Source organism: Heliangelus exortis, chromosome 19 (genome assembly GCF_036169615.1).
Source record: "Heliangelus exortis chromosome 19, bHelExo1.hap1, whole genome shotgun sequence".
Taxonomy (NCBI): Eukaryota; Metazoa; Chordata; class Aves; order Apodiformes; family Trochilidae; genus Heliangelus; species Heliangelus exortis.
This window is the reverse complement of record NC_092440.1, coordinates 337,439-356,171: the sequence shown is the minus strand read 5'-3', so window position 1 is coordinate 356,171 and position 18,733 is coordinate 337,439. Positions and strand designations below refer to the sequence as shown.

The 18,733-nt window shown below is 52.2% G+C and overlaps 2 protein-coding genes across 3 annotated transcripts in view; one reads left to right on the top strand and one right to left on the bottom strand.

Annotated features, from left to right (window-relative positions):
• The window catches only part of FBXW8 (F-box and WD repeat domain containing 8), a 52,294-nt gene extending 44,554 nt beyond the window's left edge, over window positions 1-7,740 (top strand). For both annotated transcript variants that reach the window (XM_071763750.1, XM_071763749.1), the window contains 3 exons: window positions 3,112-3,285; window positions 4,874-4,990; window positions 6,128-7,740. In XM_071763750.1, coding sequence (XP_071619851.1) covers window positions 3,112-3,285; window positions 4,874-4,990; window positions 6,128-6,272 — 436 coding nt within the window. In that variant the 3' untranslated portion in view covers window positions 6,273-7,740. The remainder of the gene's footprint in view (window positions 1-3,111; window positions 3,286-4,873; window positions 4,991-6,127) is intronic.
• A 4,336-nt stretch (window positions 7,741-12,076) lies between these two features.
• Window positions 12,077-18,733, bottom strand: TESC (tescalcin). Its single transcript, XM_071763179.1, has 8 exons — window positions 18,583-18,733; window positions 14,733-14,802; window positions 13,712-13,792; window positions 13,337-13,476; window positions 13,175-13,236; window positions 12,996-13,103; window positions 12,502-12,549; window positions 12,077-12,371 (listed from the first exon to the last, which is right to left on the bottom strand). Exons 1-8 carry the CDS (start codon window positions 18,638-18,640, stop codon window positions 12,294-12,296), a joined length of 645 nt encoding a protein of 214 aa, XP_071619280.1. The 5' UTR covers window positions 18,641-18,733; the 3' UTR covers window positions 12,077-12,293.

Here is an 18,733-nt window from a genome sequence, read left to right as displayed (position 1 = left end):
GGTCTGTCTGCCAAATGATGTCAAGAGTGTATTTCGGAACACTGTGATGTCCCTCAGGTGACAAAAAAAAGAGACTTTCATGTGAACAGATTCCAGCTTCTATTTAGCTGATTAGCAGCTTTCTCTTTAACTCCTTGGCTTGGGGAGTAGGATTTTCCCAGCACAATATCAGGTGCCAGGAATGGACGCACTGGGAGCAGGCAGTGCGAAAGGATTAAAGTGCTTAAAAAGACTCTTGGAGTCCAATTTTTTAGATTTTCTTTTTTTTTTTTTTTTTTTTTTTGGCTAGTTATTTGTGGGGTCTGATCCAGTGCACCAAAGGAGATGTGGGATGGCGAGGAGCCAGTCTCTAATGGCTCCCTCTTCCTTCCCTCCTCCTTTCTGCACTGGGCATCAGGCTGCAGGTGGTGGTCTGGTGTGGTGGGTATCAGCTTGTGAGGCGGGCACTTCCCCTTGCCAAATCCCAGACCTCTGTCCCACCAGTGCAGCAGCTTGCAAAAATGATTATTTTGTCAAACAGCTTCTTTTCCTCAGCGACCAGACAGCGCAAGCAAAGCCCACACCTTCTCAGCAAAGAGGATAAAGGGAGTATCTGAAGTTTGAATCCTTGGGATCACTGATTTTTCCAAAGCACCCCAGTAAAACTACCTCCAGTTTTGATCTCTTACACGATGGTGGGAGAAGTTGATAACCCTTAAGTGAGATTGAAGTTTACTCCCTTCATACTAGAGTAAATGTCCATGCCCTTTTGCCTCCAGAATGCTTTTCAGTTTTTCAGCTTGATCATTGCCTGAGATCAGGGGTTGGGAAGCACTCACATAGCAAGAAGAGTTGGAAAGTATAGTTCAGCAAATCAGTTTGGCATCCAGAAGACCAGACAAAGTGTATCTCAGAGGTCAGTTCCTCATGTGGTGCTGGGTGAAGGCTGGTAATAGGTGCTGGGCATCCACTGGTGGGATGTGGCTTGAAAGAGAGCCCTTTCTGGGGGCAGTTGTACTAAACAGGGACCATCCCATGGGAGTTCTGCCAGCAGGGAGATGTATTGCTGGAATTAAATATAGCACTTTCACAATTTTACTGGTGTATGCTACTCTTTTATTCAGTGCCATGATTTTGAAAAGTAATACAGACCACCCCGTCGAAGTGCAATGGTTTTGGTAGGGCCTATAAAATTCTTTCCATCAAAAACTACTCCTGAAGCCTTGCTGATGTATTGGATTATTAGCTGTGCTTCACACTGGCAGGAGATCTGATAACAGGGAGCACGTGCTGATGCACTGCCCAACAGCAGCCTTCTTCATGGTGGAACCAAAAATGATCAATAACATATGGCAAGCTCAGTGTATACCATTGCTGAGAAATGGATCCAAACATGTATTCCATGCTCTCCTGAAGGGAAGTCAGCTTAGCTTGGTCATGGGAACACCTTCCTTACAGCTCCCTTGAACTGGGATGAATCTGATGTGCTCCCACTGAGCCCAGCTGTAGGGGCAGGAGATGGGGGCCTGTGCCAGGTCTGCATTAGAGCAGCACTTTGGATTTGCAAAATCAAAATGCTTTCCCCTCTTTTTTTTTTTTTTTTTTTTTTTAATTAAATTTTTCCAAGCACATCTAGGCAACTCAAGTGTGCCTCTCAGTCTACTAAGGGTGTGCCAGAATAGACACCTGCCTGAAACCTGGGCCCATGTTAATGAAATAACCAGGACACAATCAGATCTTCATTTCCAACTGTGCTTACCAAACAGAAGGAGCTTTGATTGCTGTGCAGAACACATGCAGTAAGACAGGGGGAGTGCTGAGTCCCTTACCCATCCTAACCCAAAGCATAGTTCTAATGTGTAACCAGAGCTTCTCTCTGCTGGACTTGGAGAAAGCCAAAAGTCCTTTTTGCCACCAGCAACTTCTCCTCCCTCTAGTCCTGCACGTCTGGTGGGTGGTGCTCTACTGGATTTCTGGGCTGTTTGGCTGCCTTGTATTTCAGTTGCTGAGATGTCTGATTTGTGCAATCATATGATGCAATCTCCATTCAAGAAAGGGAAAGACTTGCAACACCATTAGGATTGTAGCTGGGGTATGGAATAAAGTACAGTTAATGGGTTGGAACAAGTGTATTTTGGCCTTTTCTGGAGTTAATGTGTACCTGATGGCTTCATTCTTGATAGCCATCAGCTGGGAGGAACTTTCTCTGGCTTCTTTTCAAATATGAGATCACTAATTCTCCTCTCCTTCTGTCTTCACTTGCTGCATTTTTTTGAATTCACTTATGTACTTTGGTTTATCTCTTAATCCTCATATATAAGGCTCAAAAAATGTCCCCCTTTTTGATGCATGCTGGGTTAAAATCTGAATACCATTCATTACCTTTAACTGGTTCTGTGGACTTGCTGCAGTGGTTGAAATCCTAAGCTCTTATTTGACAGTTCTGCTTCTACCTCAGTCTTGAGTACATTTCTCTTCAAAATGCCTTATCTGAGGGATCAATAAAGTTCTTAAAACCAGAGGTACCTGAGGTCTGCCTGCAGTCAGTAGTTGCATTTTGGAAATCAGAAAAGACTGTGATTGCTGGGGGCTTGTGTATAGATTTGTTTAAAAATTGGTGATTAACTTAGGTGCATAAACCTGCAATTCCTTTGACTTGTCTTTTGAATTGCCACTTATTAATCCTCTTCCTAAATCTCTGTAATAATAGTTCTTTCCTTGATCCTCAGAGTAATATTACCCCTTGGCCATAGTGCCCATGGGGGAGGCACCCAGGGGCAGGAGGTGTTAGCAGCATGCCCAGAACATGACACTTCATGCCTCATGGCATTGCTAACATCTTGGGAAGTATGGAATTTCACTGGTGTTTTTTAGCACCTAGAACTTGTAAGGAGACAGAGAGCTCCTGTGGGAGAAATCTGCCTCAAAAAAAAAATCTGTGATAACAGAAGTCGGGGTGAAAATTCGGTGGTGAGAAGTGTCAGCCAGAGTGGATTTCTGGCCTCATGGTGTCTGTGGGACTACTCCTCTCCCAGAAATATTTTCCTAGCTCCAGAAGTGTTTGTGCTCTCAGCAGGTACAGACTGGAGTCCCACAGCAGGTTTAATCTGTTCTTTCTTTGCTTCCCTGTAGGGTCAGGGTATTCGACCTCCGCAAAAGCGAATCCTTGTGCTCCCTCTATGCCCACCAGTTGGGTGTTTCTGCTGTCCAGATGGATGACTGGAAGATTGTCAGTGGAGGAGAAGAAGGCTTGGTCTGTGTGTGGGACCAAAGGATGGGCACCAAGCTCTGGGAGATGCACGCCAGGTAACTTTGGCTGCTCGGGGTCCAGCTGCTCGGGTGTTCACCCCATCTGGTGACAGGAGGAATGTGGGAATGGGATAATCCAGGACCAAAATGATAACGTGCTCCTGTCTAATGCTTCTGAGTGTTCTATTCAGTTTCCATGTGATGTGGGAACAGATTGCCTCCCCACCTGGAGTCCTGTGTGTGTTGCTGTGTCTGCCCTTCAGCAGTTGTAGGCTTTTTGCTCATTAGTTAAAAACCAGTGCTTCAGTTGGAGTGAGGGAGCATGGAATTAGTTTCCCCTGGATTTTCCATGAAGCTCAAGTTGGTGTCTTCTCCTTGCCTCATTCATAACCCAGGATTTATCAAACCTTTTATTTAAAATGCTGAACTCCTGGCTGTGTTCAGAGTGACTGGTTCTATCCTTACACAGTGTCTGTGTTTCTGCTCACCTCATTTCAATACTAAAATGCCAGTTTGTACTGAAAGCACAAAAAGCACAGGTCTAAAAGTACTAGCAGAGATGAATATCCTGGAGTTGATGGGAGACTGATAGTTACTACAGCCAAATTATGATTTCCTGATCAAGGCACAATTGCCAGGGACTGAGCTGTGGCTGGATGAAGACCTCTTGTAAGTCTTGAGTGGTACCCTTAATAAAATGAACAGATAAATCCTGATTTATTTATTTTTAAATGCGTCTCCCTCTGAGAGGAGCCAGATGAGGTATTTACAGGCAGAGAAGTTCAAGTTGGAGTCATCATTGATAAATAGCAGGTATCTCCTTCCCTTTTGACCCTGTGAATTACAAAGCCTGTTGTGATGCTGCTGATGCATTAAGGACAATATTGGATTGACTGTCTCCTGGAGCATGCCAAGAAAGGAGGGGCAGGCAGTGCAAAGATCTGAGCTTTGGAGGGTACTAAAAGCTGAAACCATTACATAAAACATTTAAAATACTGTTTAATCTAGAAAGGAATCAGAAGAGTTCACTTCAATCAAAAAGGCCTTCGTAGATCAGCAGGTGTGTGTGTGCTGTTAGCTGTGTCTGCAGCCCAGTGGGGGTGGAAAGCAAGGGCAGAAGGTGACAGGAGACACATTGGAGAGTGGAGTTGAACCATTTAATCTGAAAAGTCACTCCTGCTTGAACAGGAAATGGTTGAGGGTTTATTCACCAGTGAGAGAAGGGATGGAAACCCGACCTCTTACCTTGTGCCATAGCTCAGTGCGTGGGGGTCCTGGGTGTCCCTCCCTTTCATTTTGGGAAGCATTCTGCTCTTCCCAGGAATGTGCTGCTGCAGTCCTGAAAGCAGCAAAATGAGGAGCATCCCCGAGCCCTTGCAACCTCTGTGTTGGCCAAGGTTTGAAGTATTTTGTGGCCTCCATGTGTGTTCTGCTAAGAGCCCACTAGATGGAGGTAAAAGCTGCGTTTGTCTGCTCCAGACAAGAGGAAAAGAGCCTGAAGTGCAGGTTCCCAGCCTCTGGCTGTAGAGACGATGCTGATTTAAATGAAATCCTGTTTGATCCAGAGCAGTTCCTTCCCCACACTTGGATTTCAGGAGTCCAATGCAGGTGGCATCTCACCCAAGGGCTGTGCCTTATTTTGCAGACATCCAGTCCGGCACCTGTGGTTTAACTCTCACAGCCTCATCACTGCAAACATCCCTGATGAGAAAACTCCCCGAGGTGCCAGCATCATGGATGATGACCTCACTGTGCACAGGAAGTGAGTACCCAGCTCTCGGGGTGGGGGTTTGGTCCTGTGAAGACGTTTTACAAGATATGTAACATGTTTTTAAATGGTGCACAAATCAGGGACTCTGGGAAGCACCTGAGCCAGGATCCAGAGCAGTGATAGAGAAGGTGTTGCCTCTAAAAATTAAAATTAAAAAAAATATGAAGTTAAGGCTGTCAAAACCATTGGTAAATTGGCTGCTTATCTATTTCTGAGCACAAAAAAACCCTGCATTTCTCTTTCACCAGAGGAATGAAAAGTCCATGGAAACCAGATAGGGAATGCAGCCTTTTCCTTGCTTGAAATATTAGCACTGATATCTCCTCCTAAAGGAAAACTTCTGGTATTTAGACTCCAGGTTTTGGCATTTGCATCTCAGATGGCTGTTAGAATGTTTAATTGAACTATCAGCCTACAGGGTGTACTTACCTTCCCCCTTTCTGAAGAGATGAGAAATGTTTCAGCAGATGACAGTCCTGTCTGCAGTGCTGAAGTGAATGATTCACTGTTTGTTTCCAGGGCTTGGTGGGGTCCCTGGAAGGAGGCAGGAGGGGAGTTTGCTTTGTTAAAACTGCACAGACAGTTCTGGTGCAGAAGGAGCAAGAAAAAGCCCTGTGAGGAGAGGTTGAAGGAATTGGGATTGTTTAGTTTGGGCAAGAGAAGTGTGAGAGGAGACTGTATTGCTTTCTTCAGCTCCCTGAAAGGAGGTTGGAGGAGGTGGGTGCTGGCCTCTTCTCTCAAGTAAATAATTGTAGGACCAGAAGAAATGGTCTGAAGCTGCCTCAGGGGAGGTTTAGACCAAACATCAGGAAGAATTTCTTTACTGAGAGAGTAGTCAGGTGCTGGAATGTGCTGCCCAAGGAGGTGATGGAGCCACCATCCCTGAAGGGGTTCAGAAACCATGTAGATGTGTCACTTAAGGACATGGTTTAGTTGACATGGTGGTGTTGGGTGATCTTAGAGGTCTCTTCCAACCATGACACTCCTGTGATTCTGTGAAGAGGTTTTTACAGTCGGCTTCTGAAGCACCCAACATGGGTCCTTTCTGGCAATCCCTAACTTTGTTTGTTTCCTCTGCTGAATATCAAATGAAGGTAAAATGGTGTGTGTCCTGCTTGTTTTGTACAGATACAGGGGAACCATTTATGCCTACGAGTTCTCAGTGGAGCAGCTGGCTGTAGAAAGCATCCTCCCGATCTGCCGCTCCTCCTACGATGAAGTCAGTGGTTACAACTACAACATTGGCCTTGCAGTTCCCTATGACAACATTTAGTAACTCACTGCACTGGGCTTCTGGGGTCCAGCCCTCTGCCAGGTACATGGCCAAAGGCACAAAGGAGATCCACAGGGATGGAGAGACAAAAAGATGGTGTTGGCTGCAGGGAAATCCCGTGGGCTGAGCATTTGCTGAAAATTTGGGAATGTGAACCAGAACAGAGAGTGTGGATGCCCTCAAATGTCTCACTGAGATACTCAAGTGTCTCACTGAGATATGTTGCTGGCCAAAGAAATGTTCAAAGGTCCTCTGTGGTGGAAGGGAGAGACTGGAGAGTGAAGGGGAACAGTACACTGGAGTGTAAACAAAAATGTTCCTTCCTGCTGCCTGTGGGGAGACTGCTGCTGATCCCATCTTGGGAGAGGTCATGGTCAGGAAATGAGAGCCCAGGAGTGGTGGGAGGTTGGGAGCACACTGAGGAGTTTGTGCCTGTCCTAAAAGGGGGCGGAGGGGAAAAACCCAAAACAAAACACTAAGGACTTGAAAAAAGCATCATGCTGAGCCACATGTTTGGAAATTTTTTCGTTGTCATGAGCTGCTCATTCTTCTTTTCCTTGGAGTACATTGGTATGTGTCTGGGAACAGGACCATGCACAAATGAAGTGGTTGGGAAAGGGGAGGATGATGGGAGAGAGGTAAGGGAAGGTTGGCCTCTGCCAGGCTGGGTGCTTAGAAACTCATCAGGCCACACACATCAGAATTATTTTAAAATGAATTATTTTTTTAAATCTCTAAAATTCTGGATTAGTGGTTCAAGTGCTGAACTTGGTAGAGCTGGGTAAAGTTAGGCAGTGGTTGGACTTGATGATCTCAGAGGTCTTTTCCAAGTTAATGACTGGAAATTAGAGCCAGCATCCCTCTCCAGGGGTAATATGTGGAGAAGCATCCAGGCTGCAGGGTCAGATGCAGCACCTCTGGTGAAATTGAGGACTGAGGCTTCATCTTAAACTCAAGGTGCACTGACACAAGTAAAACCAGTTTTATTCTTTCAAAACTATGTTATGGTTGTGATTTACCCTTGTAAACTTACTGGTGCAAGCCAAAGTCACATAATCTGAGTTTAAATGGAGGTTAAGTTTTAACTTGTCACTTTTTTATTGGCTCAATGGAATCTGTTTAAAAGTCCAGTGGGAGGGATGTGGGGAAAAAAAAAAAGTGCTGGGGAAGGATGTGGGAAATGTGCCTCAACCTGCAGGAGAGAAGCTGGCTGGGTTGTCACTTCAACCCTTCACCAGTCACCCAGGCAGGTCCTGGAGATCTTGGTGCTTGCCCTCTTTCTGCCTAGAGAGAGGGATTTCACAGCTCTTCACTGGCTTTGGCTCAGGGTGGTTTTCCATGACCCCAAAGCTAACCTTCATGTGTGTGTTTGGTTTTTTAACTTAGCTTTTTCCTTGTGCTGGACTGATGCAAGAAGTGCAAGGGGCAAAGTCATTCTGTCTGACCAATAAATTGTATCTTTCATAAAGCTTTGGGCTTCTTTTTTCCTCTGCCCTTCTGGGATGCCAGCTCCCTTCCTGCATTCCTGGGAGGGCCACAAGTGTCACGGGTATGTAGGTTGGACAAGAGCTCAGCTGAAAGCTGTCAAATAAATAATAGTTTCTGTAGTACAAATGATTTGTTAGGTTGCTCCAGGCCTGTTCTTCTGAACAGGGAGAGGCTCTGCTGTCATTGTGCTCTTCCCCTCCACTCTGTGACCTGCTGCCTGCTCTCACTTCATACACCCTTGGCTTGTTCTGACTCAGACTCTCCTTATCTTGCCTTGTTATCTGGGGACAGCTTTGTTCTTTCTTCATCTCCCAGCTGCAAGCAGCAGATAAGTTTGTCTCGAGCCCTTTTCCTGGAGCCCACCTCCTCCCTTCCTTCTCCTTCTGCCTCCATCTCACTGCTTGACTGTGGTGGTCACTGAGCTGCCAGAAAACAGAAACTCTGCATTTAGAGAGGTCTTTGACCTACAACTCATCAGTTTATTGGGGACCAAATAGCAACTCGTCCAGATACTTGCAGGTTTGCATCACCTCCAGTGGAGAAGGAGTTCTCTGTCCCCACAGCCCCTGTTTTGTGGGCTCACAGTCTGGATGCAGCCCCTCTGGGTGGTCTTTTTGGTCTGTTTTTCCTGTCACTGGTATTCATTTGGGAAGGTTGTACCACAGCAGAAGATTGTGTATGTATTTAACAAGCATTCCTGATTGCAAATGAGGGCACTTAGGCTGTTGGAGAGTTTAATTTTGTCTCTGAAGAGGGCTGTTGTCCTACTTGACTGAGGAGTCATTAACAGTGTGCTGAAGTGTAGCAGATGCAGTGGTGACTGTTCACATCTCCACCAGGGTTAGGGGGCATTTCAGTGGGCCCTCTTCCCTTCAGAGGAGCAAGAATGAAGTCACCATCCACTCTTTCAAAGGTGGTGTCCACCTCTGGTATTTCCCATCCAGGGACTCTCTTGGACTTGTTAGTGGTGCCAGTTTATGGTAGGTGGGGGCCAAGGTGGACCCAGAGGTTCTGACTCAAGAAGGGGAAGCTGTATTGGGTGGTGGTGCCCAGGGCTACAAGGGAAGGAATTTCAGTCAGGAGATGATGGACCAGTGATGGGGATTGACCCAGCAGAGATCAGAGTGAAGGGGAAGGCTCACACTGCATGGAAGCACAGTGTGACAGGCCAGGCTGGTGGCCTGCAGATGGGTTGGGTGGCTGGGGACACCTGAGGAATCAGAAGGAGTCAAAGATGGAAGGAGTTAGGGCTGAAGAGCCTGAAGAATGACTTTGGGTTCCTGTTGTTGATGCCAGTGATCCCTAGCAAAAAAAAAAAAAAGTTAAAAAAAGTGGTGTCCATTGTCTTCATGAGGAGGACCCCTGGACATTAGGTCCTTCCTTGCTGTTCTCCAGAGAGAATCTGTGATGAGAGGGGGAGGCTGTCCCTGTATCACAGCCTCCAGCTGCTGCCAGGGCTCTGGAGCAATGGTTGGTGCAGAGCAAGAGTCTGGATGCAAAGGCTGTGGGGGAACACCCTCTGCTGTGGAGCTCTCCTGGAAAAGCCCCATCTGGCCCTCCCCAGGCTGGGGGTCTCTGTGTCCTCCCAGGTGTTGGTACCTCTGAGCCTGTTCCTGCTGCCAAAGGGGAACCTGAGGCAGGAGCAGGTGGAGACCTCGTCAGAACCAACATCAGAACCAACAGATGGAGCAGGAGAAATTGGCAGGTAAAGCACCTTGTCCAGGTCAGGATTTGTGTCATTTCTGGCTAGGAACATGGACCTTCAGCCTCTGGGGCAAACACAGCTGCATGGAAGAGAGCTGCTGGCTGGGGGATTCCTTTGTCACTTCTTGGAAGGAGGGAGCTCCTCAGAATTTGGCTTCCAAAGATGGGCTGCAGGTGACTGACTCCATCCCTGTGTGCTCCTGGGCTGCTCTCCTGCACCTCCCACCCCTCCCAGGCAAGGGTCTCCTGGGTTTCAACCTCTCCTGCCTTTCCCTGGCATCTCCCTGGTGGCTGAGATGGATGGGGATGAGGAGGTAAGAGGTGTCACTGCTGGGGAGCTCTGTTAAGCTGTCTGGTCCCTTGGTGGCAAAAAAAAACCCAAAACAAAACAAAAAACCAAATGAACCCTGCGTGGGGCAGCTTTCTTCTGGCTGATAGATGCTCCTGCCCACCTGAAGGAAGCACTGGGGCTCTTGGCCTCACTCAGGGTGAGGATCAGGATTATCTTCCCTGGTCTCTCCCTTGATTTCATCCCATTCCCCAGGGAGAAGCCAAACTCCAGTGAAAGCAAACTGTGCTGCAGCTGGCTTGGCTCCTGCCTCTCCCTCCTTTACCACCTCAGGAAAGAGCTGGGGGGCAGCTAATTAGCTCAGGGAACAGTAATTAACCTGATATTGGTGCTTCTCAGTCCTCCTGCCCTCTGGTTCCCTCCCCTGGCTGATGTGCTCAGCCCTTGCTTGGCTGCAAGAAGCACAAATGTCTCCTCCAAAAAAATCAGGGTGTGGAAAGGGGACTGGGATCTTAGGGACCATGTGTCCACTTTGTGGAGACCCTGGAGCTGCTGGGAGGGCTGGAGCAGCTCTGGAGCCAGGGGGAGAGAGTTGGGGGTGTTGAGGCTGGAGAAGAGAAGGATCCCATGGGGAGACCTTAGAGCAGCTTCCAGTGCCTGAAGGGGCTCCAGGAAAGCTGGGGAGGGACTTGGGACAAGGGCCTGGATGGATGGGATGAGGGGGAAGGGTTTGCAGCTGCAAGAGGAGATGGGAGGGAGAAATTGTTTGGTGTGAGGGTGCTGAGCCCCTGGGTGCCCAGGGTGCCCCCAGAAGCTGTGGCTGCCCCTTCCCTGGCAGTGTTGAAGGTTGGATGGGGCTTGGAGCACCCTGGGCTGGGGGAGGTGTCTTTCATGCTCCCAGGATGGCTTTCAGGAGCAGGGGAAGGGCAACAGCATGGAGCCTGCAGCTGGACTGGGGGGCAGCACAGCATCTACAGTGTCCATGTGGGACTTCCTGGGAGAAGAGGCAGAAAGGAACCTGATTCTGCTCCTGGGACCTGGGGATTTTGGGAGAAGCTGGATGCTGTGGTTTGGGGTGTGCCGGGAGGGAAGGGAGCACTGAGGGTCCAGGAGACGGAGGAGAAGGTTGAGGAGGAGGCTCAGCCTCAGGCAGGAAGTCAGAATCAGACCCTTTGCAGTGACTGGGGCTGGTGTGGCTGGGGATGAGCCCAGAGGGTTGGAGGAGGGAAGGGAAAGAGAAGGGGAAAGGGAAGGGGAAGGGAAGCAAAGGAAAGGGAAGGGAGAAGGGGAGGGAAGGGAAAGGAGAAGGAGCTGTGAGCTGAGATCTGCTCCATCCCTGCAGCTCCTTCCAAAGCTTCAGGCTCAGCAGTTTCTTGGTCAGGGAGCAGCCCAGGTCTCCCCAGGTCAGGACTGCATTGCAGGGCTGGGCTCTGCTCCCTGGGGGAGCTCTGGAGAGCTGCTGGGGGCCAGCAGGAACCTCATCCTGGCTGCACTCCCCAACCATGAGCAAGGTGGGGGGGCTGGAGGGGCAAAAGCCTGGGAGGGGGTCCTTCTCTATGCCTGAGTTCAGAAACCATCCTGAGGAGCAGGAGGAGCCCCAAGGAGGAGGTCACTGGGTGCTCACTGCCCGAGGGGTGGAGGGGCTGGATGTACACCCTACCCCTCAGCCCTCACTTGGGTACTTCCTCTTGGGGTGGGGGAATTTTTCCATTGAAGGTCCATCTCACCATGGAAAGATATTTTGGATCAAACAAGCAAAACTTTCCAGTTTTTCTAAAAATAACCATTGCCCTTTTTGTTGTGGTTTGTTTTTGTTTTTTTTTTCTCTCCTCCTTCCCTTTCCAGCCCAGGCTGCCTTAGAGATAGAAATCTGCCTCAAGCCACCCAGTTATTAATACCAGTAACAAACCCTGATCTCTGGTGCCTTGGTCTAGTGGGGTTATGTGGGGATGGGAGCCACTTGGCTGCCAGGAGCCCTGTGTCCCCATATCCCCACATCCCTTGGCTGTGGGATGGATCTGGATCCCTGGGCCCTGGTTTGGGGTTGGTTTGGGTTTATCCCTTGTGCCACTTGGCTTGAGCATCTGATGAGGTGCAGAGGGGGGGGATGTGATTGATTGCAGGTGCTGAGGACACTGCTGTCACCTCCTGCCCTTCAGTGTCCCCAGGGCATGGGGTAGAGAGGGCAGCTCCTTCCCCAGAGGCTAAAAATTCCAGATGAAGGGGAGACCAGGGATTTACTGAGGCTTTCTGCAGGGAGAGAGGCCCCTCCAGGCCCCGGGTGGTGGGTGGGTGGGTGGCTGGAGTGTTCCTCAGCAAGGAGTAAAAAGAGAAATCCCTTTTATTACAGATAAAAGCCTCTTATGTTTCCAGAGAGCAGAAGGCAGCCCCACCATGGGGACAGGCACGCGGGTGGCCACAAAGCTCTTGGTGCCAGGAACATGGAGCTGCTGCAGAGTCTTCCTCCTCTTCTTCCTCCTCTTTCTCCTTCCTCCTCTGACTCTTCCTCCTCCTCCTCTGGCTCCCAGGGTGCTGGGAGGTCAGTAGCAGTGGGCGATGGTCTCCATGTTGAGGAAGCGGACGTGCATCTTGGTTTCAATGTCAATGCCCTGCCACATCTGCAAGGGGAAGGGGGTGAGCAGGGCTGGGCAGGGGGCTCAGCTCAGACCCCCCACCCAACACCCCCATCCCTGCCACCTCCTGGTGCCCCCCTGGTGCTGGGGGGGAACCAGAGGAGATGCCACCAACCTTCAGGAAGTCTTCGAAGGTGATGCCCTCGTACACCTGGTCTGGCCCCTGGGCACAGCAAGAGAGAGAACATTACAGCTGCCCCACATCCATGGGGCAGGGGCCTCAGGGAACTGGGTCACCAGGGGATGGGTCCCCTGTGGCTGTGGGAGGTGTCTCCCAGGGCTACACAGTGCTGGCCTCACACTCTGCCCCACAGACAGCCCAAAATTGCTGCCCAGAAGCACCATGGCTGCAAGGAGCTGCAGTGAAGCCCCAGGCACCGAGGATGGTGCTTTATGGGGGCCGTTTGCTTCTCCCCATTTTTTGAAACAAACCAAACCAAAAAAACCAATCCTGAAAGCTGCTAAGCTGCTGCCTGCAAGAAAATCTTCCCTGGCCAAAGCAGCCTGGGGAGGGGAGAGATGCCCCGGGCAGGATGGACACCTTCCAGCCCCAGTTCAGCACCATCAGGACACCTCTGTGCTGTGGAAAAGCAAGAAGCCAGGTCCCACCATTTGTCCCACGCAGATGCTGGCTGCCTCCATCATGGCCCCATCGGCGATGGACCTCGCTGACTCCTTCTCCAGGTGGGGGTTCCCTGACAGCAGCTCCTCCACCACCTGGGGAGCAGTGGGTCAGAGCCAGGGTCAGGCCCTGTGTGGTGATGGGCTGGGAGGGGACCATACTTTACATTTCTGTACTCCTGCAGTGTGATCTTCCCATCGTGATCCGAGTCATACATGTGGAAGAGGACTGGGAGGGACAAGAGGAGCGTGGTGGGGTCAGGAGAGCTCCATCCGTCCCCCTCCCCTGTTCTCCCAGCCCTCCTCTGGGGTTTTGGGGCAAGCCTCACATTTCAGTTTCTTTTTCCTAAAGCGATCCAGCTGCTCCTCATCCATGTCCATCTCGATGGGTCGGAAGTAGGACATGATGGTCAGGAAGTCTTCAAAGTTTATCTCATCTGCCAGCCCATCCGACTCCTGCCGCAGGTTCCTGCCCAAAGCAGAGCTGCTGGGGACAGGCAGCCAGGAACCCCCCAGCACCCTCTGCAGAGACTTAGGAAAGCCTCAGGACTGGTTGGTTTGTTTGTTTTTTCCCAAAACTTAGCTTAAATGTCTGGAATTTTCACCCCAGCCTCTAAGGAGATCTTCACCCAGCCACATCCCACGATCAGAGGATAAACCCGTTGCCCCAGCATCCCCCCTGGCAGTGCCAGGGAGGTTCTTACCTCTTGTCAAAAAAGGCATGGACGATTTTTCCCCTGATTGGGTTGAACTCCAGGTCGGGGATGCTGTCAAAGTTCTCCTTGCTGCAAAGGAGATAAGAGACAGAAGGATGAGGGAGCCATGGAGAAGGAGGATGCTGTGACAGTCACCCACGGGCTGGGGCAGGAGCTCTAACCCCATTCTTTCAAAGTCATAGTGACAAAAGACAAAAAAAATTTTTTTTTTCCAGCAAAAGCCCTGTTTACCTCAATTCAGACTAAAGCAAGCTGTGCTGAAGCATCAGCCTGGATGTGGTGTAGCAAAAAGGGGTCTGGGGGAAGCTCTGGGACACAGAGGCCAATGGGGGCTGATACTGGGGCTCAAGCTGCAGAGAGCTGCAGGGATTTCAGAGCATTTTCCCAGCACCAAGGTGCTCAGCGGGGCTGGATGAGGCGAGGGCAGCAGCTTCTGCCACCTCCCTCCCCCTCAGCTCCCTCTGCCCTGCAGCATCCCCGCGTTGTGCTGCACAGGCACCGGGCTCAGCCCCTGCTGGGTGCTTTCTGTCGGCTTTTTTATGAGCAAAAGAGCCAAGAAACAACCCCCGGGGGGGGTGGGAGCAGAGGGCAGCTGAGCTCCCCGGCCCATCCTGGCTCCTTGTGTGGCTGCTGAAGCTCTGGGACGTGGCAGAGCATTCCTGAGGAAGCAAAGCTGTGCCACAGAGGCAGAAAAGAGCAACTGCAAACCCCACCTTAGCTGCACACACACACACACACACACACACACACACACACACTTCTCCCTTCCCACCCCAAAACTAATTTTGAAGCTGGGGGGATATAAAATCCTTGGCAGGACCCACCCCTCCCTCAGCTCACTGCTTCTCCACTCATTTGGCCTTGGATTATTTGCAATGTCACAGCCCAGAGAGCCAGCTCAGGGCTGTGGGGGGGCACTAAGGTTTGTCCTCCCCATCCAGGGAGCTGGATACCCCAAGGGGCCAGCCCGGGGAGGGCAGGGATGTCCCCAGCAGTGGGATGGCCGTACCGGATGGTCAGCTGGTCCCTGCTCAGCTGCTTGAATCGCCGGTGCAGGTGCTCGATCTGTTCAGAGGTGACTGAGGGGAAAAGAGAGAGGTGACAGGGGGTGAGGTCCCTGGGGGTCCCTTCTGCAGAGCTCAGCTTGCCCCCAGAAGCTGTGGCTGCCCCATCCCTGGCAGTGTTGAAGGTTGGATGGGGCTTGGAGCACCCTGGGCTGGGGGAGGGGTCCCTGACCATGGCAGGGGGGTTGGGACTGGATGAGCTTTAAGGTCCCTTCCCACACAAACTGTTCTGTGATTCTGATTCTGTGTTCTGCCCAGGGACATGAGGAGACTGCTGGGCACTAAAACCTGCACAAAGCTTGGTCCCTGGGCTCACCACCTGCCTGGCAATAGCCAAAAGGCTGCCAGGTCCCCCTCTGCCTCCCCCCAGCAATGGGGCAGAGCCTTGGGCACTGCCTGGCACAGTTGTCCCTGTTCTCCTTTGGTGGCTCTGTGCAGCTCTGCAGGGTCCTTCTCACCTCACTGGTTCCTCTGTCCCTTGCTCACTGAAGGGGAGGTGACAAAGTGACACCAAGGGATGGTTTAGCACCAGTCTCAGGCTGCAGAATCTCCCCTGGCCCAGCCAGCACAGCAAGGCAGGATCCCACCTCCCTCAGTTTAGGATCCTGGGTAGCAGACCCTTCAAACAGACCCCTGAATTTGGAGTTTGTTGGCACCACGGGCAGGAGCTGTGCCTGAGCAGAATCACAGAATGGTTTGGGTTGGAAGGAACCTTTAAGATCATCTAATTCCAACTCCCCCCCACCCCCTGCTAGACTCAGGACATCTCCTCTTGCAGCTCTGAGGTTCACGTGCCCATCTCTGCAGCCCTGCTGGGTGTAAAAAAAAATGACACTACCAAAAAAAAAAAAAAAAAAAAAAAGCACCCCGAAGGTGGCAGCAGCCACCTCTGTCTTGCCAGGAAAGGCTGGACATGGAGGAGATGCTTCAGCACCTGAAAAAGCAAAGCAGGGCTTCAAATCTGCTGCTGGGGATGGGGAATCCCCACCCGTGGAGGTGGGTGCTGCCTCCCCAGGGGTGCCCCAGCCTCTGCCAGCACCCACCAGCCCAGCAGCCTGGGTAGGGGCTGGAAGGGGGGTGCCCAGCAGCCTTGTTTTGAGACCCACCAGTGAACAGCAGCAGCTTTTCACTTCTTTAATCCCACAACACCTTATTTTATTATTTTTTTTTCCCCAGCTACCCTCTGCAGGCTGTAACCAAGCTCTACAACCCCCCAGGGACATTTAGAACCTGACTCTTGTGTAAATCCTGGCAGCAGCCAAGTCCCAGGAGCCAGGGAAATGGCTTTTGTCTCTGTTTGCCAGAGCTGGGGCATCTCTGGGTCCTTCTTGGTGCCACTGCAGAGGGAAGGGCTGCACCACTTGCTGCTCATCAGCCCTTCCCGGTGGCACAGAGCAAGACAAAATCGTGTTAAGGTACCACTGGGGGGTGCAGATGGTTAAGTGCTGGGGCTGGAAGACAACAGAGCAATGCTGAGCTCCGTGCTCCCTCCCTCTCTCTCTTTGATTATGTTGAACTCACGTCCTGTGCTGCCTTCCCGACTCCTGTTTCACAGCCTGGAAATAGAAACTGTATTGATCAGGAGGCTGAGCATGTACAGACCTCGAGTAATGGACTGGAAAACCCATCTGTGCCTCTTGCTGGGGCTCTGCCCCCACCCTCTGTCAGCCCCTTTGCAGGATGAGGCCATTTAAGGGCCCTGCTTTGCTCTAGGGGGTCCCATCTCTGTCCCCGCTCACCCATAATGTTGTTTTTTCACCCTAACCCCTCCCTGGCTGATGCTCTGATGCTGTCCACTCACACAGAAACTTTCTCTGGACTTTCCTTTCCAATTTTGGATGCAGAGAAGTGACCTTTCACTCTCTACCTTGACAACATCACCATCGCCGTGGGAGCAGCCCAAGCCCAGTCCCCCCCAAGCCTGCAGCAGCTGTGCCTTGCTTCCACACACAAAAAAATCTTTGATCTCTTGGAAAAAAATGTCCCAGGCATCAACATGACAAAAAAAACATAAAAACATGGGGTCAGCAGCTGGGGCTGGCCCAGTCCTGCTCCCCATCCAGCCCACAGCTGATAAAAACAAAAGGTCTCTTCCTCCCTCTCTCCTCTACCCCAGGTCTTCCTCGCCTGGCAGGGCTGGGGGACAGGCAGGACTCCAGGGACTGAATGGGTCCTGTGAAAGGCAGCAGCACTCAGCTGCTTTCCTGATTAGGAAAAAAAAAAAAAAAACCAAACCTGTACCTCCCCAAAGGGCAAAGGCTTTGCTGGGGAAAGGACTGGCACGAAGGCAGCAGAGGCTGGGAAACTGCCTGGGTGCTCTGATGCTGCAGGCCCATGTCCAAACACAGCAAGTGATGCTATCAGGGGAAAATAAAAATATTAAAAGGAATTTAAACCCAAAGCTGCTGGGTTTGCTGTTTGCCAGCCTGCAGCAGTTTGTGCTGCCTGAGCAAAGGGAATCCCTTGGGGAAGGAATGGACTGAGGGGTGGGGGTGCCAGTTGGGTGCTGTCTCCCCTGTTTTTGGCCTCACTGGACCAGTCTGGGCAGAAAAAATGCTCCCATCACCCTGGGAAGAGTCACTTCAGCATCAGGCAGGCGCTGCTGAGACTTTTTCTTTTTTTTTTTTTGGGTGCTGCCTTTGTAAGCCCTTCCCTGTTCTTGGTGCACTCAGGGGTGAGGCAGGTGCCTTCTGTGAGCACCTGGCAGCACAGGCTTGGCAGGATCCCCAGGTCAAGGCATTCCCAGAAAAAAAAACAAAAAACCCCAAAAAACTCCTCCCACCCTGGGCTGACATGCTTGGGGGTTCCCTACGGGCAGGGCTGAGCTCACCCCAGGGTGCCCCCTGGGTGCTGCAGGGCTCAGCCCCTGAGCAGTGAGGGGGGAGGTGGGTGATGTGGGTCAGTGGGGGTTGCTGAAGCCCCCCCCCCAGCCCTGGCACATCCTTTGCTGCCCCATCCACCCCTCTCCCCACCCCACTCTGAGCTTGGTCTGAGGGGAGCAGCTGGGAGCACCCCAAAAGCTGTGCCCATCCTGGAGCCAGGACATTTCCCAGGGGGGACACGACCACCCCCCTCCTATGCACCAACCCCTGCTCGGAGCCTGAGGCCACTGCCCTGCCCTGAACCCCTCTGGGCTGATCCCTTGGCCCCATCACCAGCAAGTGACACCTTGGGACAATGTCCTGCACCAGCACTGTGAGACGGCAGAGTCCTGATGGGGGGGAGGGGGGGTCTCACACTTGACCCCCTCCATCTGGCAGCAGTGGGGGCACTGGGGGTGCTGGGCTGCATCCCCCTGGGTGCCAGGGCTGCCACACACCACAAATCCCCCCCCCTGCTCCCAACAGGGAGATGCCTGCATCACCCCCTCCCCGGGTGACATGGCCACACACACACTCCCTGTCCCCTCCCCAGGTGACACGTCCTGCACCATCACCCCCCCTCGCTGGGTTCCATGTCCTGCCAGACCCCCACTCCCCAGGTGACATGCCCACCCCTCACTCCCCCCACCGTCCCCCCCCCAGGTGACACATCCTGCACCACTCCCCCCCCCAGGTGACACATCCTGCACCATCACGCCCCGGGTGGCACGGCCTACCCCCCCCAGGTGACAAGCCCGCATCCCCCCGATGGGTGACATCTCCCGGGGGGACCCGTAACCCCCCCGGGGTGCACAGGGAGGGGGGGACGGGAGGGTTCGGGGTGATGGGGTGGGGGGGGGGCAGCAGGCAGGGCCCGGCCAAGGTGCCCCCGGTTCGGTTCGGTCCGGTCCGCCCCCCTCCCCGCGGTACTCACAGCCGGTCCTGTCCGCCAGCGCCCGCATCTCGGCGGGCACGGAGTGAGCGGAGCCCATGGCCGGGCCGGACCGGGCCGTACCGGGCCAGGAACCGGCGCTCCGCGGATCGCTGCACCGGGCTCCGCCGCCTCCGCCTCCGCTGCTCGTAAG